The 24,180-nt window shown below is 49.4% G+C and overlaps 1 protein-coding gene across 1 annotated transcript in view; it reads left to right on the top strand.

Moving 5' to 3' along the window:
* Positions 1–140: 140 nt before the first annotated feature.
* Positions 141–24,180, top strand: part of LOC142591076 (dermonecrotic toxin LsaSicTox-alphaIB2i-like) — a 29,483-nt gene continuing 5,443 nt past the window's right edge. The window contains exons 1-4 of the mRNA XM_075703444.1: positions 141–212; positions 16,518–16,749; positions 19,043–19,174; positions 20,858–20,977. Coding sequence (XP_075559559.1) covers positions 150–212; positions 16,518–16,749; positions 19,043–19,174; positions 20,858–20,977 — 547 coding nt within the window. The 5' untranslated portion in view covers positions 141–149. The remainder of the gene's footprint in view (positions 213–16,517; positions 16,750–19,042; positions 19,175–20,857; positions 20,978–24,180) is intronic.

Raw genomic sequence — 24,180 nt, forward strand, 5'->3', positions numbered from 1 at the left:
TCCGCTATATGTAGAGTGATAGGAAGCACGCACATACGCTTTAGGACGTGCTGACCGCCAGAAATTCTACGACTGACACTATCAACGCCGGTGACGTCACAACTTCGCAGACTGGCCGGAGCAGCAAGACGCAAGCGAAACAGCGAATCATGCTGGCCGAAACTTCGCGGCTGCGGACCATCCTCGTTGCTCTGCTGACGACTCCTCACATCGTAAGTCATGCATGGCGTAATAGTAAGTGCATTCTTTGTCGTAGGTGTCCTAAGTGAATATTTGTATTTAATAAGAAGGTGCTAAACAGTAACATCAGCCTGGTTACGCCCACTGCAGGGCAAAGGCCTCTCCCGTAGTTCTCCAACTACCCCGGTCATGTACTAATTGTGACCATGTTGTCCCTGCAAACTTCTTAATCTCATCCGCCCACCTAACTTTCTGCCGCCCCTGCAACACTTCCCTTCCCTTGGAATCCGCTCCGTAATCCTTAATGACCATCGGTTATCTTCCCTCCTCATTACATGTCCTGCCCATGCCCATTTCTCTTTCTTGATTTCAACTAAGATGTCATTAACTCGCGTTTGTTCCCTCATCCAATCTGCTCTTTTCTTATCCCATAACGTTACATAGTAACATGAGTATAAATAAATATACGCTTCTGCAATAGCAACACATGCAGTCACTGTATGTAGCCGAGGCTTAGTAAGCGAGAAAAGAAAACCTCGAGAAAATGCGGGTGGCGCCGCCATCTTGAAGTTCCCGCACCTGGATTGTCGTGACGTCAGAGATTTTGACAGCGTATTGGTAAAGACCGTCTGGTCTGATGGAGGCGGTGTTCTCATGGTTCATCCCATCTACGCCAATCTGCCAATAGCCCGAAGGGAAGTCGATTGACGAAAAATATTTAAATCCCTGAAGACAATCAATAGCCCCATCTATGCGAGGCAGAGGGTACATTTGTTGTTGTTGTTTAAGTGATGGTAGCTAACGTCAACGCAGAAGCACCAATAGTGGTCTTTTTTCTTTACCAAGACAACTGGCGATGCCCACGCACTGCTCGAAGGCTCAAAAATGTCCTTGTCCATCACCTTGTCGACCTCTTTCTGTACGATGGACCGCTCCACTGCGGAGACGCAATAAGGTCGCCTACGAATGGGGCTGGCACCACGGGTGTTGATGCTATGGGTGACTACAGATGTCTGTCCGAGAACGCCGTCATCTGGATCAAAAATATTCGTATAAGGAGAGAGAAGGCTACGAAGCGCTTCTGTTTGCTCAGAAGGAGGTCGGGATCAATCATTTTTCAAATGTCAGCAGGTGAAGAAGGCGAAAGTAAGGAAAGCAGGAGCCCGCTGCTGCTGAGGAAGGCTTCAAGGGCCAAGGAAGAAATCTGGAATTCTCCTAAAGGCATGATATGGGCCACGGAAAAGCCGTGGGGGAAGAAACGTGCGTTGAATATCCAAAATTGAGGATGGGTAGACAAGTACAATTCTCGTGGATTCCTAGAAGTGGCACCCGCCGTGGTTGCTCAGTGGCGATGGTGTTGGGGGCTGCTGAGCACGAGTTCACTGGATCGAATCCCGGTCACGGCGGCCGCATTTAGATGGGAGCGAAATGCGAAAACACCCGTGTACTTAGATTTAGGTGCACGGTAAAGAATTCCAGGTGGTCAGAATTTCCGGAGACCTCCCCTACGGCGTGCCTCATAATCAGAAAGTGCTTTTCGCACGTAAAACCCGATAATTTAATTTTTGCTAGAAGTAGTGTCAGTAGGAAATGGGAGATCCAAGTGCGCAATACCAGCTGAACCGTCAATTTGTTCGGAGCGTTTCGACAGAAAGCCAAGGCCGCGAAGGAGGTCATGCGGGCACTGCTCGAGGTCAATAAGTGAACTAATATTACAGTGGCCACCAATGGTCAAACGTGCTTTGCAAATTCTGATGACAGGTGATGTGCTGCCGTAGGCGAGTCGTGCTGTGCAGTGCACGGCGGGTGTCAAAACTTTCCTGAGCCTTCGGCGAAGATGAGCACTCATAAGTGACAGCTGTGCTCCTGTGTGGACGAGAGATGTGATGGGAACACCATCTACTTCAGCGTTCAGTGGGCTTCCACGTGAAGGCAGAGACAAAAGAGGATTTGTATAGGTCGGGTCGTAGTTGCAGTGTCACCTCCAGGAGCTGCTCCGCCTAGTTTCCCAAAGTGTAGCTACTGATTCTAGACGAGCAAGACCTTAGAGGGACGGGGAGCGGCTGGGTCTCGGCGGAGCGCTGTCGGCATTAGGGTTCTGAGTAGGCATGTAAGGCGAGAAAGTACGAGAATCATCGAGGAGGCTACGACCAGTGGCTGCGACAATGACGGGCGATACTTCCGATTTGCGAACAATGAAAACATTAGGCCTATCGGCCGCTGTTCGCCAATCAACCTTCTTTCGACAGGGCGGGAGATAACTTTGTGGCTGAGAGCAAGCAGCCAGAGGAAACTGATAAGCGTTCGAAGGGCGGTCCAAGCACAGATACGGAAGCCCAAAACTTGGTATCTCCTCCCGAACAACCGCTTGTATAAGTACGATGGCGGGCAGCCTGTTCCCTAAGCCAGACCGAACTGAAGCCAGGGACATGACGCCCAGCTCGCGGCGAATAATGAGTTTTATGTCTTGCAATTCCGGCATCTGACTTAACCGCGCTGGATCTTCGCCCGAAGATTTGGCAAGGGTGCCCCGAGCGGCCAGTCGCGCGGCAATTTTTCTTGCCTCCGCGGCCTTCTTTAACGCTCGGAAAAACACTTTAATGCAGCACGTATACAGCAACAAAAAGCTGTATCGGGAGTTTTTCATGTTGCTGTACAATTTTCTCATTGACACTTTTCGTCTAATTATAACATTTGAGAAGCTTATCAATTAAGGCTAATTATATAATTTGGCGGAATGAAAAAGAAATACTGAGTATCACCAAAGCGACGGCAAACAATATTACCTTGAATGAACGCAGTTGTAATACTGCGAATGACGAAACTTACTTTTATTGGGCGAACCTGTGCCCACAAAAACAGGCTACACTTAAAGCACAACGATAGCGGCGAGCACAGTCGGCGATCGTCGAAATCTGATCTGCCGGTCAAGCGCGTCGGTTTTATACACGAGCCATCGAACGTTCCAGAGTAATCACTGGTGCCTGCGTGTCTTCCAGAAAGTTCTACACCATTCGCGTCGCGCATATATGCAATCAGATTGCACAAGGTTCGGTGATAACAGACAGTGGATAGAGCCATCGATAACATTCCAGAAACTTCAGATACATGCCGGGGCGTCCCGCACTGAGCAATAGCATTTTTTAGACGGTGAAAAGCGCTCACCCGGAAAAGATAAACAAGTCCACGCGTCAATGCCCCCTCTCAAGAAGCAATATCGCCCCGATGCTGCAAACAGATGAGCGAAGCACAAAAGGACACTTATCAAAGAAACAAACTCCAAAGTAACACAGTCAAAAAAAAGAAAGTCCAAAGGTCAGCTACGCAAAGGTCCAAAGTTCATTAGCGCTGGTAGAACGGCTTAAATCGCGCAACGTAGACTATTTCAGGTCGTGAGCGGAGCCGCTGTGATAGCGAAATAGCGTCTGGCACGACTTCATAGTCAAGTGCGCCAATATGTCAGATGATCTTGTAGGTTCGGACATAGCAGTGTAAAAGCTTCTCGCTATGTCCTCGTCGCCGTATTGGGGTACGAACCCAAACACGGTCACCGGACTAGTACTCGACGTAGCGTCGTCGAAGATTGTAGTGTCGGCTGTCCGTCTTCTGCTGTTTCTTGATCCGCAGGCGGGCCAGATGTCGGGCTTTTTCGGCGTGCTGGAGATAGGTGGCGATGTCAAGATTCATTTCATCGGAGACGTGCGGCAGCATGGCGTCGAGAGTCGTGTTCGAGTTCCCGCCGTAAACTAGCTTGAACAGCGTGATCTGTGTTGTTTCTTGCACTGCCGTGTTGTGAGCGAACGTTACGTACGACAGGACGGCAGCCCAGGTCTTGGGTTCGGCATCGACGTACACTGGTAGCATATCGGCGACGGTCTTATTTAGGCGCTGCGTAAGACCGTTCGTCTGCGGGTGGTAAGCAGTTGTCCTCCTGTGGCTTGTCTGACTGTATTGCAGAAAGGTCGTTCCTCTGTCGGTGATGAGGACTTCTGCGGTGCCATGTCGCATCAGGATGCTCTCGACAAAGAATTTCGCCATTTCGGCTGTGCTATCTTTCGGCATAGCTTTCGTTTCAGCGAAGCGAGTGAGGTAGGCAGTGACCACGACGATCCACTTATTTCCAGATGTTGACGTCGGAAAGGGTCCCAACAAATTCAACCCGATCTGCTGGAATGGTTGGGAAGGAGGCTCGATTGGCTGTAGTAATCCTGCTCGCCTTGTCGGTGGTGTCTTGCGTCGCTGGCACTCTCGGCATGTCCCTACGTAACAGGCGACGTCGGCGGTCAGGCGCGGCCAGTAATACCTTTCCTGCATCCTCGATAGCGTCCTGGAGAATCCGAGCTGTCAAGCTGTCGGATCGTCACGTAGGGCGTGCAGTACTTTTAGACGCAGCGCTGACGGAACAACAAGACGGTAGTTGGCGCGGATTGGTGAGAAGTTCTTCTTCAAGAGCAGGTTGTTTTGTAGCATGAACAAAGACAATCCGTGCTTAAGTGCCCTAGGGACACGTTGGTGTTCCCTTCCAAATAATCGACGAGGCCTTTTAGCTGCGGGTCTGCTCGTTGCTGTTTAGTGAAGTCTTCCGCGCTTATTCCAAGGAAGGCGTCGTCATCCTCGTCATCTTGAGGTGGGGGATCGATGGGGGCGCGCGGTAGGCTGCAGGCGTCAGAATGTTTTCGTCCGGACTTGTAGATTACAGTGATGTCATATTCTTGCAATCTGAGGCTCCCCCGCGCCAGGCGTCCTGAAGTGTCCTTTAATTTCGTTAGCAAACACAACACGTGATGGTCGACTTTGACGACTTTGAATGGCCTGCCGTATAGGTAAAGGCGGAATTTCGCCATATATATCGTTACGTAGAAAGAAGCAGATGAAAAGCTATATACAAGTATATTTACAAGAAAATACGCTGCGCTTAGCCGCGCTTGGTCATCGGCAATGCCTTTGAGGATTTGGGAAACCTTGTCTGACTCCGTCATGCGTGCGTGAACTTTGCGGCACAGAGCCAAGACGTCCTCAATGTACGTGACACAGGGCTCTGTTGACGTCTGCACACGGCCGGAAAGCGCCTTCTGCGCGGCAAGTTGGTGACGGTAGAGGTTGCAGAACAAGTCTCGGAGCTTTTGCTTAAGCGAATCCCAACTGGTGAGCTCATCTTCGTGCGTCCGAAACCAAACTCGAGGTGTGCCACCGAGGTAAAAGACTACGTTGGCGAGCATGATAGTAGGGTCCCACCGGTTATTGCGGCTGACGTGTTCGTACAGGCTGATCCAGTCATCGACGTCTTCCCCATCTTTGCCCGGGAATACGCCAAGATCACGGGGAGCGGGGAGAGTGATGTAGGTTGTCGAAGTGGCAGCAGGTGTCGGAGCCGGCGGAGTCGAGTTGTCGTCGCCGGGAGCCATGAATGAAGGCTCGACGTACCGTCCACTGCGAAGCTCCGTGACGAGGCACAGGGAACGTCCACCTCCACCAGATATGTTACGTGGAAAGACGCAGATGAAAAGAAAATACGCCGCGCTTGGCCAAGAGGCAACAGCCCGCGATAGCCTCTAATCGTCGTCGTCGTCGTTGCAACGCCCCCGCAAAATTTGAGCGTATGATGGACAACCTTTTGCGTGGTCTCAAGTGGTAAACTTGCCTGTGCTACTTAGATGTGGTTATTTTCTCTCCCGATTTTCCCACCCATCTCTAGGCTGGAGGAAGTGTTACAGTGCCTAACTGAGGCCGGCCTTCAGCTCAACCTGAAGAAATGCCACTTCGGCGCAAGTCAGCTCACCATCCTTGGCCACGTAGTATTAAAACACGGAATTCTTCCTGACTCCGCGAAGCTGCGTGCAGTTGCTGATTTTCCCAAACCTTCCTACGTAAGAGAACTTCGCAGCTTCCTTGGCCTGTGTTCTTACTTTCGCCGCTTCATTCAGAATTTTGTATCCATCACCGCTCCCTTGAATCAGCTTCTACGGAGCGACTTGAACGACTACGCATGGACGTCCGCTTGTGACGATGCCTTCTAAGAGTTGCGTCGCCTACTGACCTCGCCGCCTATACTGCGTCACTTCGACCCGACAGCTCTGACCGAAGTGCACACCGACGCCAGCGGTGTTGGACATGGCGCTGTGCTCGCGCAGCGCAAATCTGGATTCGACGAGTACGTCGTTGCATACGCAAGCCGCACCCTCACCAAAGTTGAGAAGAATTATTCCGTTACGGAGAAGGAATGTTTGGCCATAATCTGGGCACTTGGTAAATTTCGACCCTACCTCTATGGTCGCCCCTTCGACGCGTTACAGACCACCACGCACTTTGTTGGCTGTCTATGTTGAAGGTACCCGCAGGTCGATTAGCTCGCTGTGCTTTGCGGTTGCAAGATTTCAACGTGCACGTTGTCTACAGGTCTGGCCGCCGCCACACCGATGCCGACGCGCTTTTCCGTTCGCCCGTGTCAACCTAAAGCGATGCCTGCCTCTCTGCCGTTGACCAAGTACTTTCATTCCCAGCAGGCTGCGACATGGCTTCGGAGCCATGCAAGGATGCCTGGATTAGTACGCTTATCCGCTTCCTTTCAAACCCGTCGACTGTTCCTTCATCCTCTCGAGCTTTGCGCCGCCAAGCATCTCACTTCGAAATTCGGGATCGACTTCTTTATCGCCGGAATTACGTCTCTGACGTCCGCAAATGGTTGCTGGTCATACCTCAACATCTCCGGGTTGAAATGTTGAGTGAAATTCGGGGTGTCTTGAAGACGTACACCTGGCTTCGCTCCAGGTATTATTAACGTGGCATGTACACCTTTGTGTGCAAGTACATTCGGTCGTGCCCTCAGTGCCAACACCGCAAGGTTCCTGCGCAGCATGTCTCTGGTCCACTCCAGCAAATCCCGTGTCCGGTCAGGCCTTTTGATCGCATTGGCATTGACCTGTATGGACCTCTTCCGAGCACGGCTTCCGGAAACCGCTGGATCATCGTCGCCATCGACCATTTGACGCGATACGCAGAAACAGCCGCTCTGCCTGCTGCCACCGCTCGTGATATAGCATCCTTCCTCCCGAAAAACTTTATTCTTCGTCACGGTGCACCTCGCGAACTTTTGAGTGATAGAGGACGTGTCTTCCTCTCCGAAGTCGTAAACGGGCTCCTTGCTGAATGTCGCATCGTTCATCGCACCACCACCGCCTACCGTCCCCAAACTAATGGTCTGACGGAAAGATTTAACCGCACCCTTGACGACAGGCTCTCCAAATACGTCACCTCTGATCACACTGATTGGGACCTCATCTTGTCATTCATCACGTTCGCCTACAACACTGCACCACAGGCGACCACAAACTTCTCCCCATTCTTCCTCTTGTATGGCCGCGAACCTTCGACTACCCTCGACACCATTCTTCCGTACAGATCCGACTCATCCGAATGTACGCCCATGTCTGAAGCTGCCCGCCGCGCAGAGGAATGCCATCAGCTCGCCCGTTCCTTTACAGCCGTCGACCAATGGCAACAAAAGTCTCGACGTGACGATGATCACCCGAATTGTCACTTTCTTCCGGACTCCCTTGTGTGGCTTTGGGTCCCCGCCGTTCTTGCTGGACTCTCATCCAAGCTTGTGTGAAATATCAAGGACCCTACCGAGTTGTCGTGCAGACATCAACTGTGAACTATATTGTCGAGCCTGTCACGCCACCTACGGACCAACGCTGTCGTGGTCGTGAAACCGTCCACATACAACGCCTGAAGCCGTATTACGACCCCATGATTCTGTGCTCGCCATGAGTCGCCAGGTTGGCTCCTTTTCGTATGGGGGACGATTGTAGTGAAGAGGAATGCCCGGCGCTGCAGACTGCAGACAAATCGCCAGTCGTCCGGGAGGCGCGAGCTCGAGATTGCCTGGGCTGCTCTGGCTGAGACACGCTGCTTGGTGCTCTCTTGTATCGTATTCGTATATATATATATATATATATATATATATATATGTGTGTGTGTGTGTGTGTGTGTGTGTGTGTGTGTGTGTGTGTGTGTGTGTGTGTGTGTGTGTGTGTGTGTGTGTGTGTGTGTGTGTGTGTATAATTGTCGTAGAATTGCCTTCCGCTTTTGACAGCAAACGGCTAGCGCATGCTATCACCCGTTCAAGTCCCTCTTTCCTCTGGACTAGGACGGCACCGAGGCTTGGGCTACTGCAGCCAGCGTGGATTTCTAGTCCTCGCTGCGTCTATCTAAAGAAGAAGTTAGTTGCCATTGCTCAGGTCTTCAAATTTCTCTGCGGGAAATACTGGGGTACACCAGTCCATTATATGATGCAGCTGTATAGGGTACTGTTTCTCGGACTCCTACGTTACAGTCTGCCAGTGTTATCAAGTGCGTGCAAGACGAACTTTCCCGCTTTGAAGAGCATACAAGGTCAAGCCCTACGCACATGTTTAGGGCTGTCTCGGTGCACCTCAACAACAGCAATAATTGCCATCGCGGGACACCATATAATCCAGACAGATGTAGCTGTCGACTCACTCAGAGCACCCATTCGCCATCTGTCAAGGATCCCCGACCATCACTTGGCCTCCCTACCAGCCGAGAGACCTCAAGCGACCTATTCACGAGTAATTAGCGCTCATCAAGAGTGCATACCGACATCTTTTACACCGGCTGCGAAGCCTTCATGTCCCCTGTGGTGTCTGCGACAGCCTCAAGTGAATTTTGCTATTCCTGGAATTACAAAAAAGTGCAATCATCCATCGCTGGCTCTTAAGCAACTTACGTTCATATTACTGCGCCGGACGTATCATGACCACAGTCACATATATGCCGATGGTTCGACCTCACCTACCAGCTCAACTGCCGCATTCGTCGTTCCAGCTAGGCAGGTTACAGTTAGATTCAAATTGCCACACATGACTACATCTACGTCGGCAGAACTTGCAGCTCTCCATGCCGCTTTGACGTACATCACCGAAGAGCCAACAGAGACGTGGGTCGTATTTTATGATTCTAAGGCAGCTCTTCACAGTATCAAGTCTGCATTTCATCACAGAATTTACGAGCAGATGATATCTGACATCAGGTAAATGCACCATCATGCTCTGCAAAGAGGGCACCACTTTATATTTCAATGAGTTCCTGCTCACTGTGGTATCGTCGGCAACAACCTAGCTGACAAGGCTTCTCGGTCTGCCCACGAAGATACACAGACGCGTCTAACACCTATGGCGAGGTCGGACGCTGCCAGGGAACTTCGCCTACTTGCACGCAAGAAGTCACAAGATATCTGGAGTTCAAGTGTCTTCAATTGTCGATTACATAAACTGGACACCACACTATGGCTACAACTGCTATCTAGCCTTTCCCGCGGCGAAACAACCTTGCTGTGCCGCTTTTGGCTGGGAGTGGCGTTCACGAACGCATACTCCTATCGTTCGGGAACGGCCGAGAGCCCGATGTGCGACTCCTGTGGATGCGAGGAAACCATCGAACACCGATTGTGTACCTGCCCTCGCTACGATGTCTAACGGCTCTCTCTGCGGGCAACTTTACACCGACTGGACTCGAGACCATTCAGCGAGTCAAAAATACTCGGACCGCGGCCGCACCCGTCACTAGCTCGAAAAGCGATTCGTGCACTAGTGCAATACTTGAAGTGCACCGGCTTAACAGACCGCTTATAGTTTCCCTGTGTTGTTGTACTACCATGGGAATGATGGGAAGTACATGGATTTGTCTGATCGTTGTGCTTGTGGATTCAGACGTTCTTGTGGCTTTGTATATTACGCTATATAAATCCTATTGTTGTAAATTTCAGCGCAATCTATACTCTTCGAAGTGCAGAATACGTCACCAACATGCACAATCGCTGTTAATTGCAACGATTGAGCTTGTCAAGGTGGCCAAATCGAAACACGCCAAGCGTCTCAAGGCACTGGCATGCCTGCGATAAATTCATAAGGGCGTTTCATTCGCTGGTCGCTACATGCGTCCGTGGCTTAATGGTTTTAATATCAGGCTTCTGTGCTAGATTTCCTGTGTTCGAATCCTGCCGTCGGGCAATATTAATGATGTTTATTTACTTGTTTATGACGCAGCACATTGTTTAAAATGACGAGTTTACAAAGCCGTTTGCAGCCGAAAGGATGAAGTTTAGGCATATCCATGTACTTCCCATAATTCCCATGCTGGTACAACCTCTCTCATTGCAGCTCTCGTAGACACTAGCGCCAGAATTCCCTCTAGTAATTATTGTGTGAAACTCTATGGCCTAAGGTGATCGTAGAAATTTCTGGCGAAGACGACGACGTCATCCAAGTGAACAAGACAGATCTGACATTTCAATCCTGCTAACACTGTGTCCATGACACGCTGGAACTTTGCAGGTGCGAAGCGCCGTCTTAATGGCATGATCTTGAATTCGCAGAGACCGTCTGGCGTGGTGAAGGCGGAGTTTTCGCGATCTCTTTCGTCGACTTATACGTGCCAGTAGCCAGACTTGAGATCCATCGACGAGAACTATATTTAACGCTGCAGAGCCTATCCAATGCGTCGTCTATCCGTAGGAGGGGGCATACGTCCTTCTTAGTGACCTTGTTCCGTCAACGATAATCGGAGCAGAAACATAGGGTTCCGCCCTTTTTCTTCAACAAGGCAACAGAAGATGCCCATGGGCTTTTTGACGGCTGGATGATAACGTCGCGCGGCATTTCGTCGACTTGTTGTGTAGCTTCACGTTCTCGCGTCGAAACTCGGTATGTGCTCTAGCGGAGTGGTCGAGCTCACTCTTCGGTTTTTATGCGATGCTTTGCCACTGATGTTTGTCGAATCCATGATGACGTTGAAAAGCAGCCTTTGTATCATCGGAGAAGACTCCTGAGCTGCTGCTGCTTACTCATTGGACGAAGTCTGGTTCGGGAATAGTCTTTGGGGTAGATGCGGCAGAATCCGAGTAGGCAAAGTTACTGCTGGATTGCACAATCTCCTCGATGTACGCGATCATCGTGCCCTTGCTGATGTGCTTGAACTCCTGGCTCAAGTATGTCAGCAACACGTTCGTTTTTCCTCCGTGCAGTCGAGCGATCCCTCTAGCGTCGCAAATTTCACGGTCGAACAGTAGACGTTGGTCACCCTCGATGACGCCTTCTACGTCAGCGGGTGTTTCGGTGCCGACAGAAATAACAATGCTGGAGTGAGTCCAGATGCTCACTTAATCTTCGAGCACACTCAAGGCGTGGTGACTACGATAGCTCTCCGGTGGTATCGCTTGATCTTCCGACAGCGTTATCGACTTCGACTTCAGGTTTATGATTGCGCCGTGTTGGTTCAGGAAGTACATGCTGAGAATGACCTCTCGGGAACACTGTTGGAGGATAACGAAGGTAGCAGGGTAAGTCCGGTCTTGAACTGCAAATCCTCCCATGCAGATTCCAGTCGGCGATATGAGGTATCCTCCAGCGGTCCGAATTTGAGTTCCTTCCCATGCAGCCTTAACTTTCTTCAACTGGGCGGGGATGTGTTCACTCATGACGGAGTAATCGGCTTCTGTGTCCATTACGGCGGTGACTGCATGACCGTCGAGAAGCACGTCGAGGTCGGTAGTTCTTTGTCTTGCGTTGCAGTTAGGTCTTGGCGTCTGATTACGGCTGCGTCGCGTTGACCTGTGGCTGGTATGTGGCGTCGTCAGGTCATCTTTCGTAGCCGTATTCTTTGCTTCCAGACTTCGTCGGGATGGCGGCGCCTCGTTGATACGTCGTCGAGAAAGGATTTTCGGCGTCTTTGTCGGCGGCGGAGGATCTTTGTCCATTCGACGAAGAGCAACCGCACCTCCATCGGTTGCTGCTTTTAGCTTTCCTTATGTGGGCTTGCAGACCGGCCCCGGGCTGGGCCAGTGTTTTGTCGGCTTTGCGGGAACAGGTAGCCGCCGGGTGACGGCGAAAGGGACGGTCGTCGTGCGCTCCAATGAGTGGCGGCTTGTTAGTCAGCGATATCGCGAGGCCGTTCACCTTACTGCGCGTGCGGCGCGTTGGCGGTGAACCATCCCAGTCCCAAGTCGCAGCATGGGCATCGGCGGTAGACGTGGCCCGCTTTGCCGCAGTGATAGCACGGCGGGCAGCGGGCGGCGGGCGGCGGGCGGTGGTCGGTGGTCGGGGGGGGGGGGGGGCTGTACATCTGTCTTCCTTGGGTAGTGGCGCATGGCGGCACACGGGCGAGCTGCTCGTGTCGGCGGCAGACGACGGAATTGCGGCGTTACAGGGCCCTGGCGCGGGCTCGGAGGGGGACCTTGACAGTGGGCGACGGCGGCGTAGGCCATCGCTTCCGGCATGGGAGGCGCCGATTCGGGCTTCACGTGGGAAAAGTCTAGTGACATCGAAAGAAAAGTTTGTAAAGGCGGACAACCGGTTCTCTAACCAGATCCTTGCAGCACTTTCCAAGGAGAAGTACACATGGCGTAGCTTTATCCTCAGAGGTCCAGTTGTTGAAGGTTGAGGTCCTTTCGAAGGTTTCGAGCCAGGTTTCTGGATCCTCTGACAAAGCTCCACGGAAGGTTAAGGGGCTCCTTGGGTTGTTGAAGCCCGATGGGGGATGCTGGAACTGGTATTGGGGTTGATGGGCTGGCCTCGATCTTCCTGGTCGTATCGGGCAGAAGTCCGTGGTCCGCGGCATTCCTTGCTGGCTGCGGTTAGCTCGCTGGTCTTGGGCGACGTTGCTCTCTTTGGTGTTCGGACTTTGTTTGCGTCATTGCGGGGGCGTTCTGTACATGAATGCACTAGCACCTCCACCAGATGCCACTTAGTAGTGACGGTGAAGAAGGTAGCAACGTGGACTTATCTTTTTTGGGGGAGCGCTTTTCACCAGATGACACGTAGTAGTGACGGTAAGGAACGCAGTAGCAATACTGTGATTGACGAAATTAACTTTTATTGGAAGAACCTGTGCGCACAAAAACAGGCTGCACCTAAAGCACTACGATAGCGGCGAACACAGTGGGCGATTGTCGAAATCTGATCTGCCGTTCAAGCGCGTCGGCTTTTATGCACGAGCCATCGAACGTTTAATAGTAATCACTGGTGCCCGCGCGTCTTCCAGAAAGTTCTACGCCATTCACGGGTGATGAAAACTGCGCAGAAACCATCGACGATGATTGTAAATGTAAGCGAATGGCCGAACCATTTTCGGCAAGCTACTCCACTTTATTTAAGGAATGATGTGCTTGAATATGTTGTATACATTTGTTGCGGTGAGGACATTTAGGTAGCGATTGTCGTTTCGTTGCGCAATTCCATGGTGAACAGCGGCGCTAACCAGTACGTCTGCAGCGGTGCTAGATCCCTGTCATGCAGTCTCCACAGAGGGAGAGGGCGGAGGGGAAGAAGAGGGGCTTTCCCACCCCAGTGCTCCGCCACAGTGATACCCAACATTTCGGAGGCTACCCATAGCTCCCGCGCGAAGGCACATGGCGGCAGCACAGAACGTTTCCTTAGGCACACAACTCTGCTACGCGTAGCAGACGATGTTGCTAAGTCGTGTCTGCGACGAGGCCGAGTTTTAAACCTACACACTGTCGCCTATTGCATTTGCATAAGCCCCGCGAAAGCCCCGATTGTTTAATGACATGTGATGAAAATTTTATTTACCGTTGCAAATGCCATATCTAGAACTTATAAGTTCTCAAGAACTGCGTTCGCATAGGATGTTCTCTTCTTCTTTTCTTTTTGGTTGAGATATTTACTCTTGGCGTTTGGTCAGAAACACGCCCCGAAATTCAGTTGGGTGAAAACGCACGCCCTTTGCACCGGTGCGAGCGGCGGAAGTTCGGCCAACCACTGGCAACCGACCTCGAACACCCGACCATATAATCGTGAGAGAGCCCCCTCCCCCCCCCTCTTTAAAAATAAGATAAGAAAAAGGACCTATTCGCCTGCGTAAAAAAATGTAAAGAAAACATCGACGATGATTCTCAATGTAAACAAATAGCCAGAACGAACGAGCCAGCAAAAGAAAGAGGGGGGGGGGGGAAGAGAACAAACGAACGTTCACTGAGTCGAGTCACTCCACCAACCATCCACCACCGACCATCAACCACTGACCAACCATAACAACGGCCGAAAAAACGAAAGGAAGTTCTTCGTCTTAATAGCAACGTCCTGTGCTCTTGCATCGACGCAATATCTTGTGTTCAAATTATCAGTAAAAAGTTGGATCGGCACTTCACGAGCTTGCTTGCTCACCGGGTGGGTTTTATGCGTACAGCTAATTTCGATTTTCATTTTGCGACACTGTTACAAGGAGGAGGAGGAGACAAAGGAGAGGAAAGACAGGGAGGTTAGCCAGTGTAAGTACCGGCTGGCTACCCTGTGCTGGGGAAAGGGGTAAAGGGAATAAAAGGAGAAAGAAGAAGAGGGATAAAAATGGGAAAAAAAGAGAAAATTCACACAGTAACGCGAAACTACGCGCTACAACGTTCAAAGGCGGTCGCACAATTCGCAGTTCCTTAAAAACTTCAACAAAGCCCTTAAGGCCTTGAGTGCCGAAGCCCGTCTGGACCAATGTCCTAGAGCTTTTTCCTCTGTAAAGGGGCGATTGTCCAATTTCGCGAGAGCGGTCACGAGCACTTTTCTTCGCACTGCGTAACGGGGACAGTCACATAGGAGGTGTTGAATCGTCTCCTCGCAGCCGCAGGTGTCACAAGTAGGGCTGTCGGCCATGCCAATGCGGAATGAATAGGAGTTCGTGAACGCCACGCCGAGCCACAGGCGGCACAGAAGTGTTGCTTCCGCTCGTGGCAACCCTGGTGGTAGGCGGAGTTGCAGACGTGGATCCAATTTGTGGAGACGTGCGTTCGTGAAATCACTGGTGTTCCACAGATTCTGCGTAAGCTCGCGGGCGAGGGAGCGAAGACTTGTGGCTGCATCTGTTCTTGACAGCGGTATGGGTATAATCTGGGCACCATCATGAGCCGACCGGGCAGCGTCATCCGCACTGTCATTTCCTGAAATTCCACAGTGTCCCGGTATCCACTGGTAGATGATGTTGTGTCCCTTGTTGATTGCGTGATGGTGGAGCAGTCGGATGTCTGCGACTAGTTGCTCATTTGGTCCATGGTTGAAAGGAGACATCAGACACTGAAGAGCTGCCAACTCTATAACGCACTGTTCCTCGGTCTCCTGCGCTATAGCTTACCTGTACTGGGTGGGACCGGCAAGACCAACCTCCGTGCCCTCCAATCTGTACAAGCGCAAGCTCTGCGAATTTGCCTTGATCTTCCCAGATGTGCGTCCACGGCAGCAACAATAGCCATCGCGCATGACCACCCCATCAACACGTATCTTCAAGTCGACACTTTAAGGATGCATATCAGGCACTTCGCCCGCCTTCCATCGCATCATCTCGCCTCCCTTCCTGCCGCTCGACCTCGTTCAGCGTTTAGCAAGATTATTGCCGCCAACCATGGAACTTTACCGTCAAACTTCACGCCTGCAGCACGACCACCTCAACCGCTGTGGTGCCTCCATCCACTCCAGGCTCTTCTTGCTATTCCCGGAATCAAAAGGAAAACGGAGATGCCCACTTTCGCCCTCAAACAAACCGTGCTTTCAGTGCTACATGAACAGCACAGAGGACACATCCATGTTTACACAGACGGTTCTGTATCCTCTAATAGTTCAGCTGGAGCAGTGGTGATTCCCGCAGAGTGCGTCACCCTCAAGTTCAAGACATCTCACATTACGTCATCGACGGCTGCAGAACTCGCAGCTATCCGTGCTGCTCTGGAGTTTATAGTTCACAAATCATCACATTCATGGTCCATCTTATGTGACTCAAAGACACTGTTACAATGACAGCAATTTCCTAGCAATCTTCTTTCGGCCATTTTGAAAGGCGCTGTTGCAACGAAATGTAAGCGCATAAACTTCGTAAAATCACAGGGATATTACAGTCGACATCATAGTTTCTTCGCAAATGGCCTTCCCCCGCTGAAGCACTTCAAAATTTATGCTGCATTCGCGGACTTCCATACTTCAAATGTAGCACGCAAGTTGAAACGGGTTTACGGCCGCGAAAGTTGGATCTGCTCGTATGGAATAAGCGGCTCGGACTTAAGAATTTGCTTCTCCCGGCAATTCTTTCTTCTTTTTTCTTTCTTTCTTTACTTTTTATGGTGGTTTTGTGGCTAGTTATTCGCTACAAACGATGCTTTTTCATCAAAACCGCGCCTGTTTCCGATTGCCGTCGCAATGCAGCGATGTTATTGTCTGTTGTCCCTAATTCATGATTTCGTATCGCTGTAATAACCAAGCCCCCTCTCGAGCAATGAATGCCTTCTAAGAATTACAATAACGGCAATTATTTCTCCGGCCGTTCAGGTGAGCGGCTCCGGTCAGAGGCCCGTGTACAACATCTACCACATGGTGAACGCCATCTGGCAAGTTGACGAGGGCATGCAGCTGGAAGCCAACGCCATCGAATCGGACGTCACCTTCGACAGTAACGGCACCGCGTCCTGGTTTTTCCACGGAGTGCCGTGCGACTGCCTCAGGTGGTGTGAGCGTTACGAGCAAGTGCCTGCTTTTCTGCGGTACCTCCGGCGAACAACAGGTAACGTGCCATAAAAAAGTAAAGAGAAAAAGAAAATCACTTCGCCATTTTTTTTTAGTTGTCATTCTTAACAAGCACGATAATAGTTTTAGCTCGCCCGTAAACGTTCACATGAACTTCCACGGAATACCAGGTTACTGAAGACGTGAATTACAGCAACATTACAAGAGTAACGCCAACAGCGACATATTGTGACGTTTCATCCAAACAGAAAGCGTCAGACAGGATTTCGTTCTACAGGGGTGCTCTCGCCAAATAACAAATAAAACAAAGACAACGTGTCATCGAATACGTCTATACCGATAATTTGTGCCGACAACTATGTAGAATACACTTCGTTACTGCAGTAGTAGTAGTAACTTGCGAGAAAGACCATCAGTAGAGGGATATTCGCCACGGATCGATAATCGGCCACTTTCTGAAAGCCCTCATTTAGGCCCATAGCCAAAATAATTCTTGCCAGGCCATGAGCGCCACTGCAACTTTTATGAGAGACGCCGAATTTCCAGTAAGTGTTCCCGGTTAACTTATATATTTTTATTTCTGCCTTTTATTTTCATATTATCGTCATCTTTGCTTTCTCCTTTTCCTTTTGTTCACCTTTCTCAACGCTGAGTAGCTGCCTAGAACATAGTAGTTCAGGCCAAGCTCTCAGCTTCTATCACATACTGAATTTCGCTCTGTGTCTCTCTGTGCCCTTTCTAGCTTAATTCTGCGCCACTATGTCGCTCCACCAACCAGGCCCCCTCAGGTTGGCGTCTTCATTAAACCTGTGTTCCGCAAAGGACAATACGTTTACGGACGACAGCGCTACAAGCGATGCAACTACAAATCGCAGGCGTACCGTTAAGACACAGGAATGCAGTATCCAACAAATTAGTGTAGCCGAAATTGTAGCTGAGATTCAGAGGAAGCAGTGTAGTCGAGCAGGTTCACGTAATGCGTAGAACAGATAGATTTCCGGTAGTCTAAAAGGGCAACAAAAATGACTGCCAAGGTAGGGGAACCACAATCGAAGAAGCGGAGAACTAGATATTGCGAGGAAATTAGGTAATTTGAGAGCACAGAATGGAGTCGGCGGATCCAATACAAGTGTAACTGAAGTTAGATGGGACAGGTCTTCGTCCTTCAGTGAAGATGGATTAGGCTGGTGATGACTACGACTTCTTATTCATATCGACAACTCACCTCTAATATTGTGTCTTATGTGGTGACTATGCTAGAAAGATAACAATTTTTGAGCAACTTATTCATCGTTTTGAGAAGAGTTGTTGCAGCTATAGTTGAAAGTGCAGTCAGAAAACTTTCCAAAGCATTCGATATATTCTAATGGACATACAGTGTACGTGAGCTGTCAAGAACATGTATAATCTCACTAGCGGACAGTGATACGTGCACATTATTGAAACGTGTGTCTGTGTTTTGTTTTTGGGCATACCTTGTGAAACATATTTCACCAGCGCATCAATCTTCATCTGTATTGTCCGTATAAGTGTGCATACAAAAAAGAGAAAAGTTTGCTGGTTCCGTGTTGAAACATTGTCGAGCAAGTCGATGAAAGAAGTTCATCAAACGAGACGAAAATATGTTTCAAGAGCTTTTTGAGGAGTCCGCTTTGAACATTATACATGTTCTACTCCACTCGTACGTTTTTTTTTTTCAGCTCTCGCGATCTTGCCTCTCCATGAGTGTAAGGTTTATGCAGGAACAAAAAAATACTAGAAGGGAGCAGGACGTTAGGCACCTCCGCCGACCTCTGCTGACGCGACCTGTCCTATCCTTCGAGTGTAGTACACTCTGCCTCGAGGCCCACCTGGACGTTGAATCTTGAGAAACAGGCCCTGCATGGTTGCCTGACCTTCCGAAGTATTGCTTGGTTGGTGGCAGTTTTTCTGACGCCCTAGTCAATATCTAGATCGCTGTCGCCACCCACTTGGCGCTCTACTCTTCCCATACTGCTTCACGCTCGACGGACAGAAACATCGCTAGAAAAACAAGCGAAAGCGGGAACATACTGTTTACTTTTTTTTTAACTGCAGTACACAAATAATGAGGGAAACGCAAACGAAAGCGCACGCATAAACATTGCGCTGGTGGGAGCCGAACCCAGAGGTTCCGCATTACCCGTGCGATGCTCTATGATTCATTGAGTTCAGAGACGGCGTTTTGAATAGCTTGATCTGAAAGACTGGATGATGCAACAGGAAGGCAAGGAGGTGCATCTTACGAGCCCACGCACAGTTGGCATTTTCATTTTGTGTCATTTTAATAAAGTAGCAATCTTTCCTTCCAGACGGGGGCATATATGAAAAACGCCTCGCCCTGCTAGTTTTGGACCTCAAGACTGGCAGTCTTTATCCGGACAAGAAGTACGTGGCAGGCGTCGACATTGCGAAAAAGCTCCTGCATCATCTGTGGCTTGGAGGTAGGAAAGCAGTATTCGAAAAGAGTGCTGCTAATGACCGGTAACTACCGTTATCGAGTGAAGACGTGAGCAAAAACCTCACGGAGAAAGCTCCGAAACTTTGTAAGTTCACGCCAGTGGGGCTACTCCCAAGCCGCCCACCTGACGAGAAAGCATGGCCTCCGTATTGTGTTACAGTAATCAATCTCCTATCGCGCATTAGCTGAAATGGAGTTTGCAAAGGGTATTCTAGCGGTGTAAACTGATTTAGTGTTTCTCTCCTGTGGCCCTGTTAATGGCTCGACATCACGGATCGATGTATATGCGTATAGCAACCCATTTGAAACGAGATAGTGGCTGCTGCCACGGAGCTACTTTGATTAACTATAGTATAGCTAATTTAAGAAAACACAAGTTGTTTCGAAGCCAAAAAGACGAAGTCTATGCAAGTCACTGTGATTCAGAAAATTCTGCCCTGATCTTAACCACCAGGCGGCACGGCTCGCGCAAGGCTTGTTTAGAGCCTGAAACTCTGAGGATGAAGCACCGCTAAAGAAACTCGCAGAGGCACAGGCGCTGCATTGAGGACGGGAAGCTAGCCGAAAGTTTCACACCCGGGTGTTTTACTTTAAGGCTAACATAATATTTAAAAAAGCCCTGTGACACAGCAGAAATCTTCTCATTGAGCTGGATTATTCTAATGGCCGGACATTACTTGCGCTGTAAATCGAAACCAATATTTGATAAATTAACTATATTGCACTGCTTACTTTAGCGCACAAATGGCAATACACGAGTTGAAGCAGCGCTTTCACAAGGCACAGCCATTCCTATTGAATTACGAAATTGGCACCACTTTTGAGATTATCCCTGTCAAACTTGCGGTAAAAATGCACTGCTGTTCCACTTGCTTCCTTTTTTTAACAAAACGACCTTTATACATTGATCTTGAAAAAGTGCTGAAACACCAATGAATTTCGTGGTAAATTTTTGGAACGCACATCTCGCGACCGGTGCTGTCCTCACAATTTCTTCCAAGTGACTTTCGAAGTCGCCAGTTGCAATTAGTAAATCGCATTATCGTAAAGTAATTAGTTTAAATGCTAGTGATACATTGGTGTGTAGTCAAATAATCATTTTGATTTCTCGTGCAAGTCACGTCCACCTCTGAGAGTATTCTAGCTCAAGAAGTAGAATTATGCTGTATATTCCGCGGGTGATCTAAAAAAATTATATTAGCGATAAAAAACATTTACAAATGCCTTGGTATTTTGTGCATTGCGTGCGAACCCAGGAACCTATGGATCATATTTCTGTACAACGTAATGCCCTCAGCCCCGGATAGACTACCCGACCACTGACATCTATATGGAGCTTTCGGTTTGAAGTCGGGCCACGCCAGATTACTTTTGAAAAGGTAGCGACAACGAGTGTTAAGGATTAGGATTTGGCGGAGGACAATTCAACTCTCAGGACGAGAGGATGTACTCGTTGCATGCCTTTCCACTCAGGGCAAGATGACAACTGGATGACAATTTCACTTGTCACCTGTGTATACGCACAGGTGAGAAGTGAAACTCCGACGGAGTTTCACTTTTACCTGTACGTGTCACTTTTTATAGAAGAGGTGTGCTGCTAGCTCGGTATGTGGTGCATAGCTAACGCGATGTCCTGGCCTATCATGTTGTCATACTTTTGCTGCAGTCCCTGTCAAGAAGGCGATGAACGTCCTGCTGGCAGTACCCAGCATCGACGATGGAGAAGTGTTCCGAGGAGCGGTACTTACCATCCATCGCCAAAGGCCCGACATGATCGACAAGATAGGTAACAATCCCGTAAAACAGCATCCCCTGTTAAAGTAAGCGTGTGTTATTTCATGTCACAATGTTAAACAAGGGAAACTTCAGGCATGAGCCAACGTTTCGGCAAGACTGGTCCTTGTTCCCTTTCTTTTTTCGCAGAAGTTTTCCCAACGGCATAAACGATTGTGTTTCGCCGATATACAGCAGTAAGGCTCGCTGGTTGGGCTCATGGAGCTGGAAATCATAGTCCGGTGGTCTCATGGGATGAAGGCCCGCATCTTGTAGGTGGTGACTGTTTCAGGCTTGTAGCGCAGCTCAGAAAGAGCAAAAAAGGAAGGAGTTAGGGGTTATCAAAGGGAACGGAAAACAGAGTGAGCGCTAACACAAGACTACTTATACACTCGGCAAACCATGTGACATCAAGAGACTACAACGAAACCAAGCAACAAAACCGATAGTAACCAAGTGGCAACATATTCAGACAGTCTGTGGCTGCAGTCGGAGATACGCCAATTTATTGCTTGATAATGGTAATGAAGGTGAGCTTACACATGCGTGGCCCAGACCAATGATAGTCTTTGCTTCGATGATTTGTCTTGTGAGCTGATTACGACTGTGACATAGAATGACACATTCCTCTAAGACAGGTTCGCAACTACACGTTTTGCAGTGCTGCGCAAGAAACCCCCCAGCTGTAATACAATTCTTGGCATTGTAACCATGTTCGCGCAGCCTGTCATTCAGACATCGGCCAGTTTGACCAACGTAACGTTTTCCACACTTGAGTGGAAAACAATAAGCAACACAATGTGCGCAATTAACGAACTTATTTTTGTGGTTCTTATCACAGGAAAGAGGAGCTACCTTATTCGGATTAGTGAGCTTGCAAATCCTCATGGGCTTGTTAGGGGCAGAAAACACTACACGAACATTCGCTCGCTGGGTGATTTTCTTAAGATTATGTGAGACGGTGTGAATATAAGGGATGATGCTTGTCCTACCCCGAGCAGTTACAGGACTATCTGCGTTCTGGTTGTCTTTTCTACACTCTCTTAGAATTCGTTCTGCTATTGACACTTGTAGGGACACGGGATAATCAGCCTTCGAGAGCCGTTTGCACTGAGAGGCAAAGCTAGACGAAACACGATGGTGGCACGACTTTTTCAAAGCATTATTAAGGCAAAGGTTAGCAATGCCACTGTTGACCAACTTAGAATGGGCAGAATGAAACGGAACAAGTGGTTTGAACATCCAAACAAGCTAAGCGCAAATCCAAAAATCGGATCGTATGATCCTGTGGGAGCTCGTAGGTCACGTCAAGGGGCGCAAGGCATTCTTGGACTATTGGCACTACCGAGGCAACCTCAGTTTCAAGGTCAGCCGGAGAACACTCAACACAAAACAAAAAATAATCCACACAACGAAATATTTTAAAAATGTTAGTCTGATAAAGGTTCGCTGACATGGTGACGTCTAGGCGAGCTAAAAATAAATCACTATGGAGCGGGGCAATGCACGAACCAATACATACTCCGTTTTTCTGCAAATAGATGGTGTCATTCCATGTAATGAACGTTGATGACAAATAAAAGCTCAAAAGTTCTAAAAAGTGATTACTAGACAGCCCAGCATTATTTTGAAAACGGGTGACGCCAAATTCATCAATTGTCTGCGAAATAGCTGACAGCCGGTCATTGGGAGGAATAGAATAGTAGAGGTCCTTCACATCGACGGAGAAGACTTGAAAGCTTCGATCAGAGTTGTCCTTTAAAAATTCAATTACTTCATCGGAGTTGCGTATTAACAATAGGTCATTCACGGGTAAAATGGCTAGCTTGGCCTGCAGAAACAGTGCGACAGACTTCTGGCACGTGTCCTTTTCTGAAACAATAACCCTCAACGGGACGTCAGGTTTGTGCATTTTCGCGCTAAAGAACACCTCTAGGTGATCTCGTTTGCTGCTGACAATGTTTCTCAACATTTTGTCCAGGTTGCATTCCCTGCAAAGTTTCTTAGCCTTAGCTTTTACCTTACTTAAGGACACTGTATCCTGACGCTTAAAAACGGCGGAAATTGCCAGACCAGCTTTTGCGTGAAAATTCCCTTCTGAGAGTACACAGAACCCGCCTTCTTTATCTGCCGGTAACACGCAAATCGAATTGTCTCGCAGATAGTTAGCTACACGTCTCAACGAAACCTTCGAAGTGCCTGTCTAGAGCGGGATATGGCCCCTACACCTTCGGAAACAACGCGCGAAACATCCTCTTCCGCCGCGAACTTGGAAATCTGCGGGGTGAGTATTGATGCGGCCGCAGCGAGGCGGTACTGCGAGCCTGCGACTGCGACGACCGCCATGGCGTTTTTGTTGGGGTATTCCGCTGTATTCACGTAGGCTACGCCAGCCGCTTGGTCGTAGCGCTTTTGTAGTTGTTTAACTCTTCCTGCACGTCGCTCAGGATTGTGTTCAGGGTGCATATTGCGAGGCATGGCAGGATAACTAGCTGAGCGCGAATGTTTGGAGAGATGGGTACTTTGGTCCGAATTGGGTGGTGTAGGTTATGCCCAGGGTGCCTAGAATGTGCCTGCCCGTGGTGGAATTGGCGAGTCGTTCATATTGGCTAATACGCTGCGCTTCAATGAGCTCGTCTATGGTGTTGTGAATGCCGAGGGCGTCCAGTTTCTCGTTAGAAGTGGAGATGGGAAGATGTAGGGCTTGTTTATGGGTCCTCTTGATCATGGTATTTAGTTTGATCTTGTCAGTTGCATTAAAGCTGAGGTACGCGGGGCGATATAGCTGATCCTGCTCAGGGCGTAGGTGATTACCAGGCGTATAAGGTTGTTTTCTTTCATGCCGTGATGTCGATTTGCGATGCGTGCTATAAGGCGAGTGGTTTGGTGTACATGAGTATCTAATTGCTTCAGTATCTCCGTGTTTCTGCCGTTTTGTTGGATGCGTAAGCCAAGGATACGGATGCTAGGTACAGTAGGTACGCGTTGCTGGTGCACGTGGAGTTCTATCTCGGGCGGGTGAGGGTCTGGACGTCGACCTCCCCGACTAGGCTTGTAGAGAAGGAACTCCGATTTCTTTGGGGAGCACGCTAGGCCGCGCGGTTCTACGTATGCAGCGACCTCATTGATGGCTTGCTGCAGCGTGTCCTGGATGGCCTCGTCTTTGCCTCCGGTGAACCACAGGGTGATAGAAACGCTGGAAAATGGGGCTTATGC

This window comes from Dermacentor variabilis, chromosome 8 (genome assembly GCF_050947875.1).
Source record: "Dermacentor variabilis isolate Ectoservices chromosome 8, ASM5094787v1, whole genome shotgun sequence".
In the NCBI taxonomy this organism is placed as follows: domain Eukaryota; kingdom Metazoa; phylum Arthropoda; class Arachnida; order Ixodida; family Ixodidae; genus Dermacentor; species Dermacentor variabilis.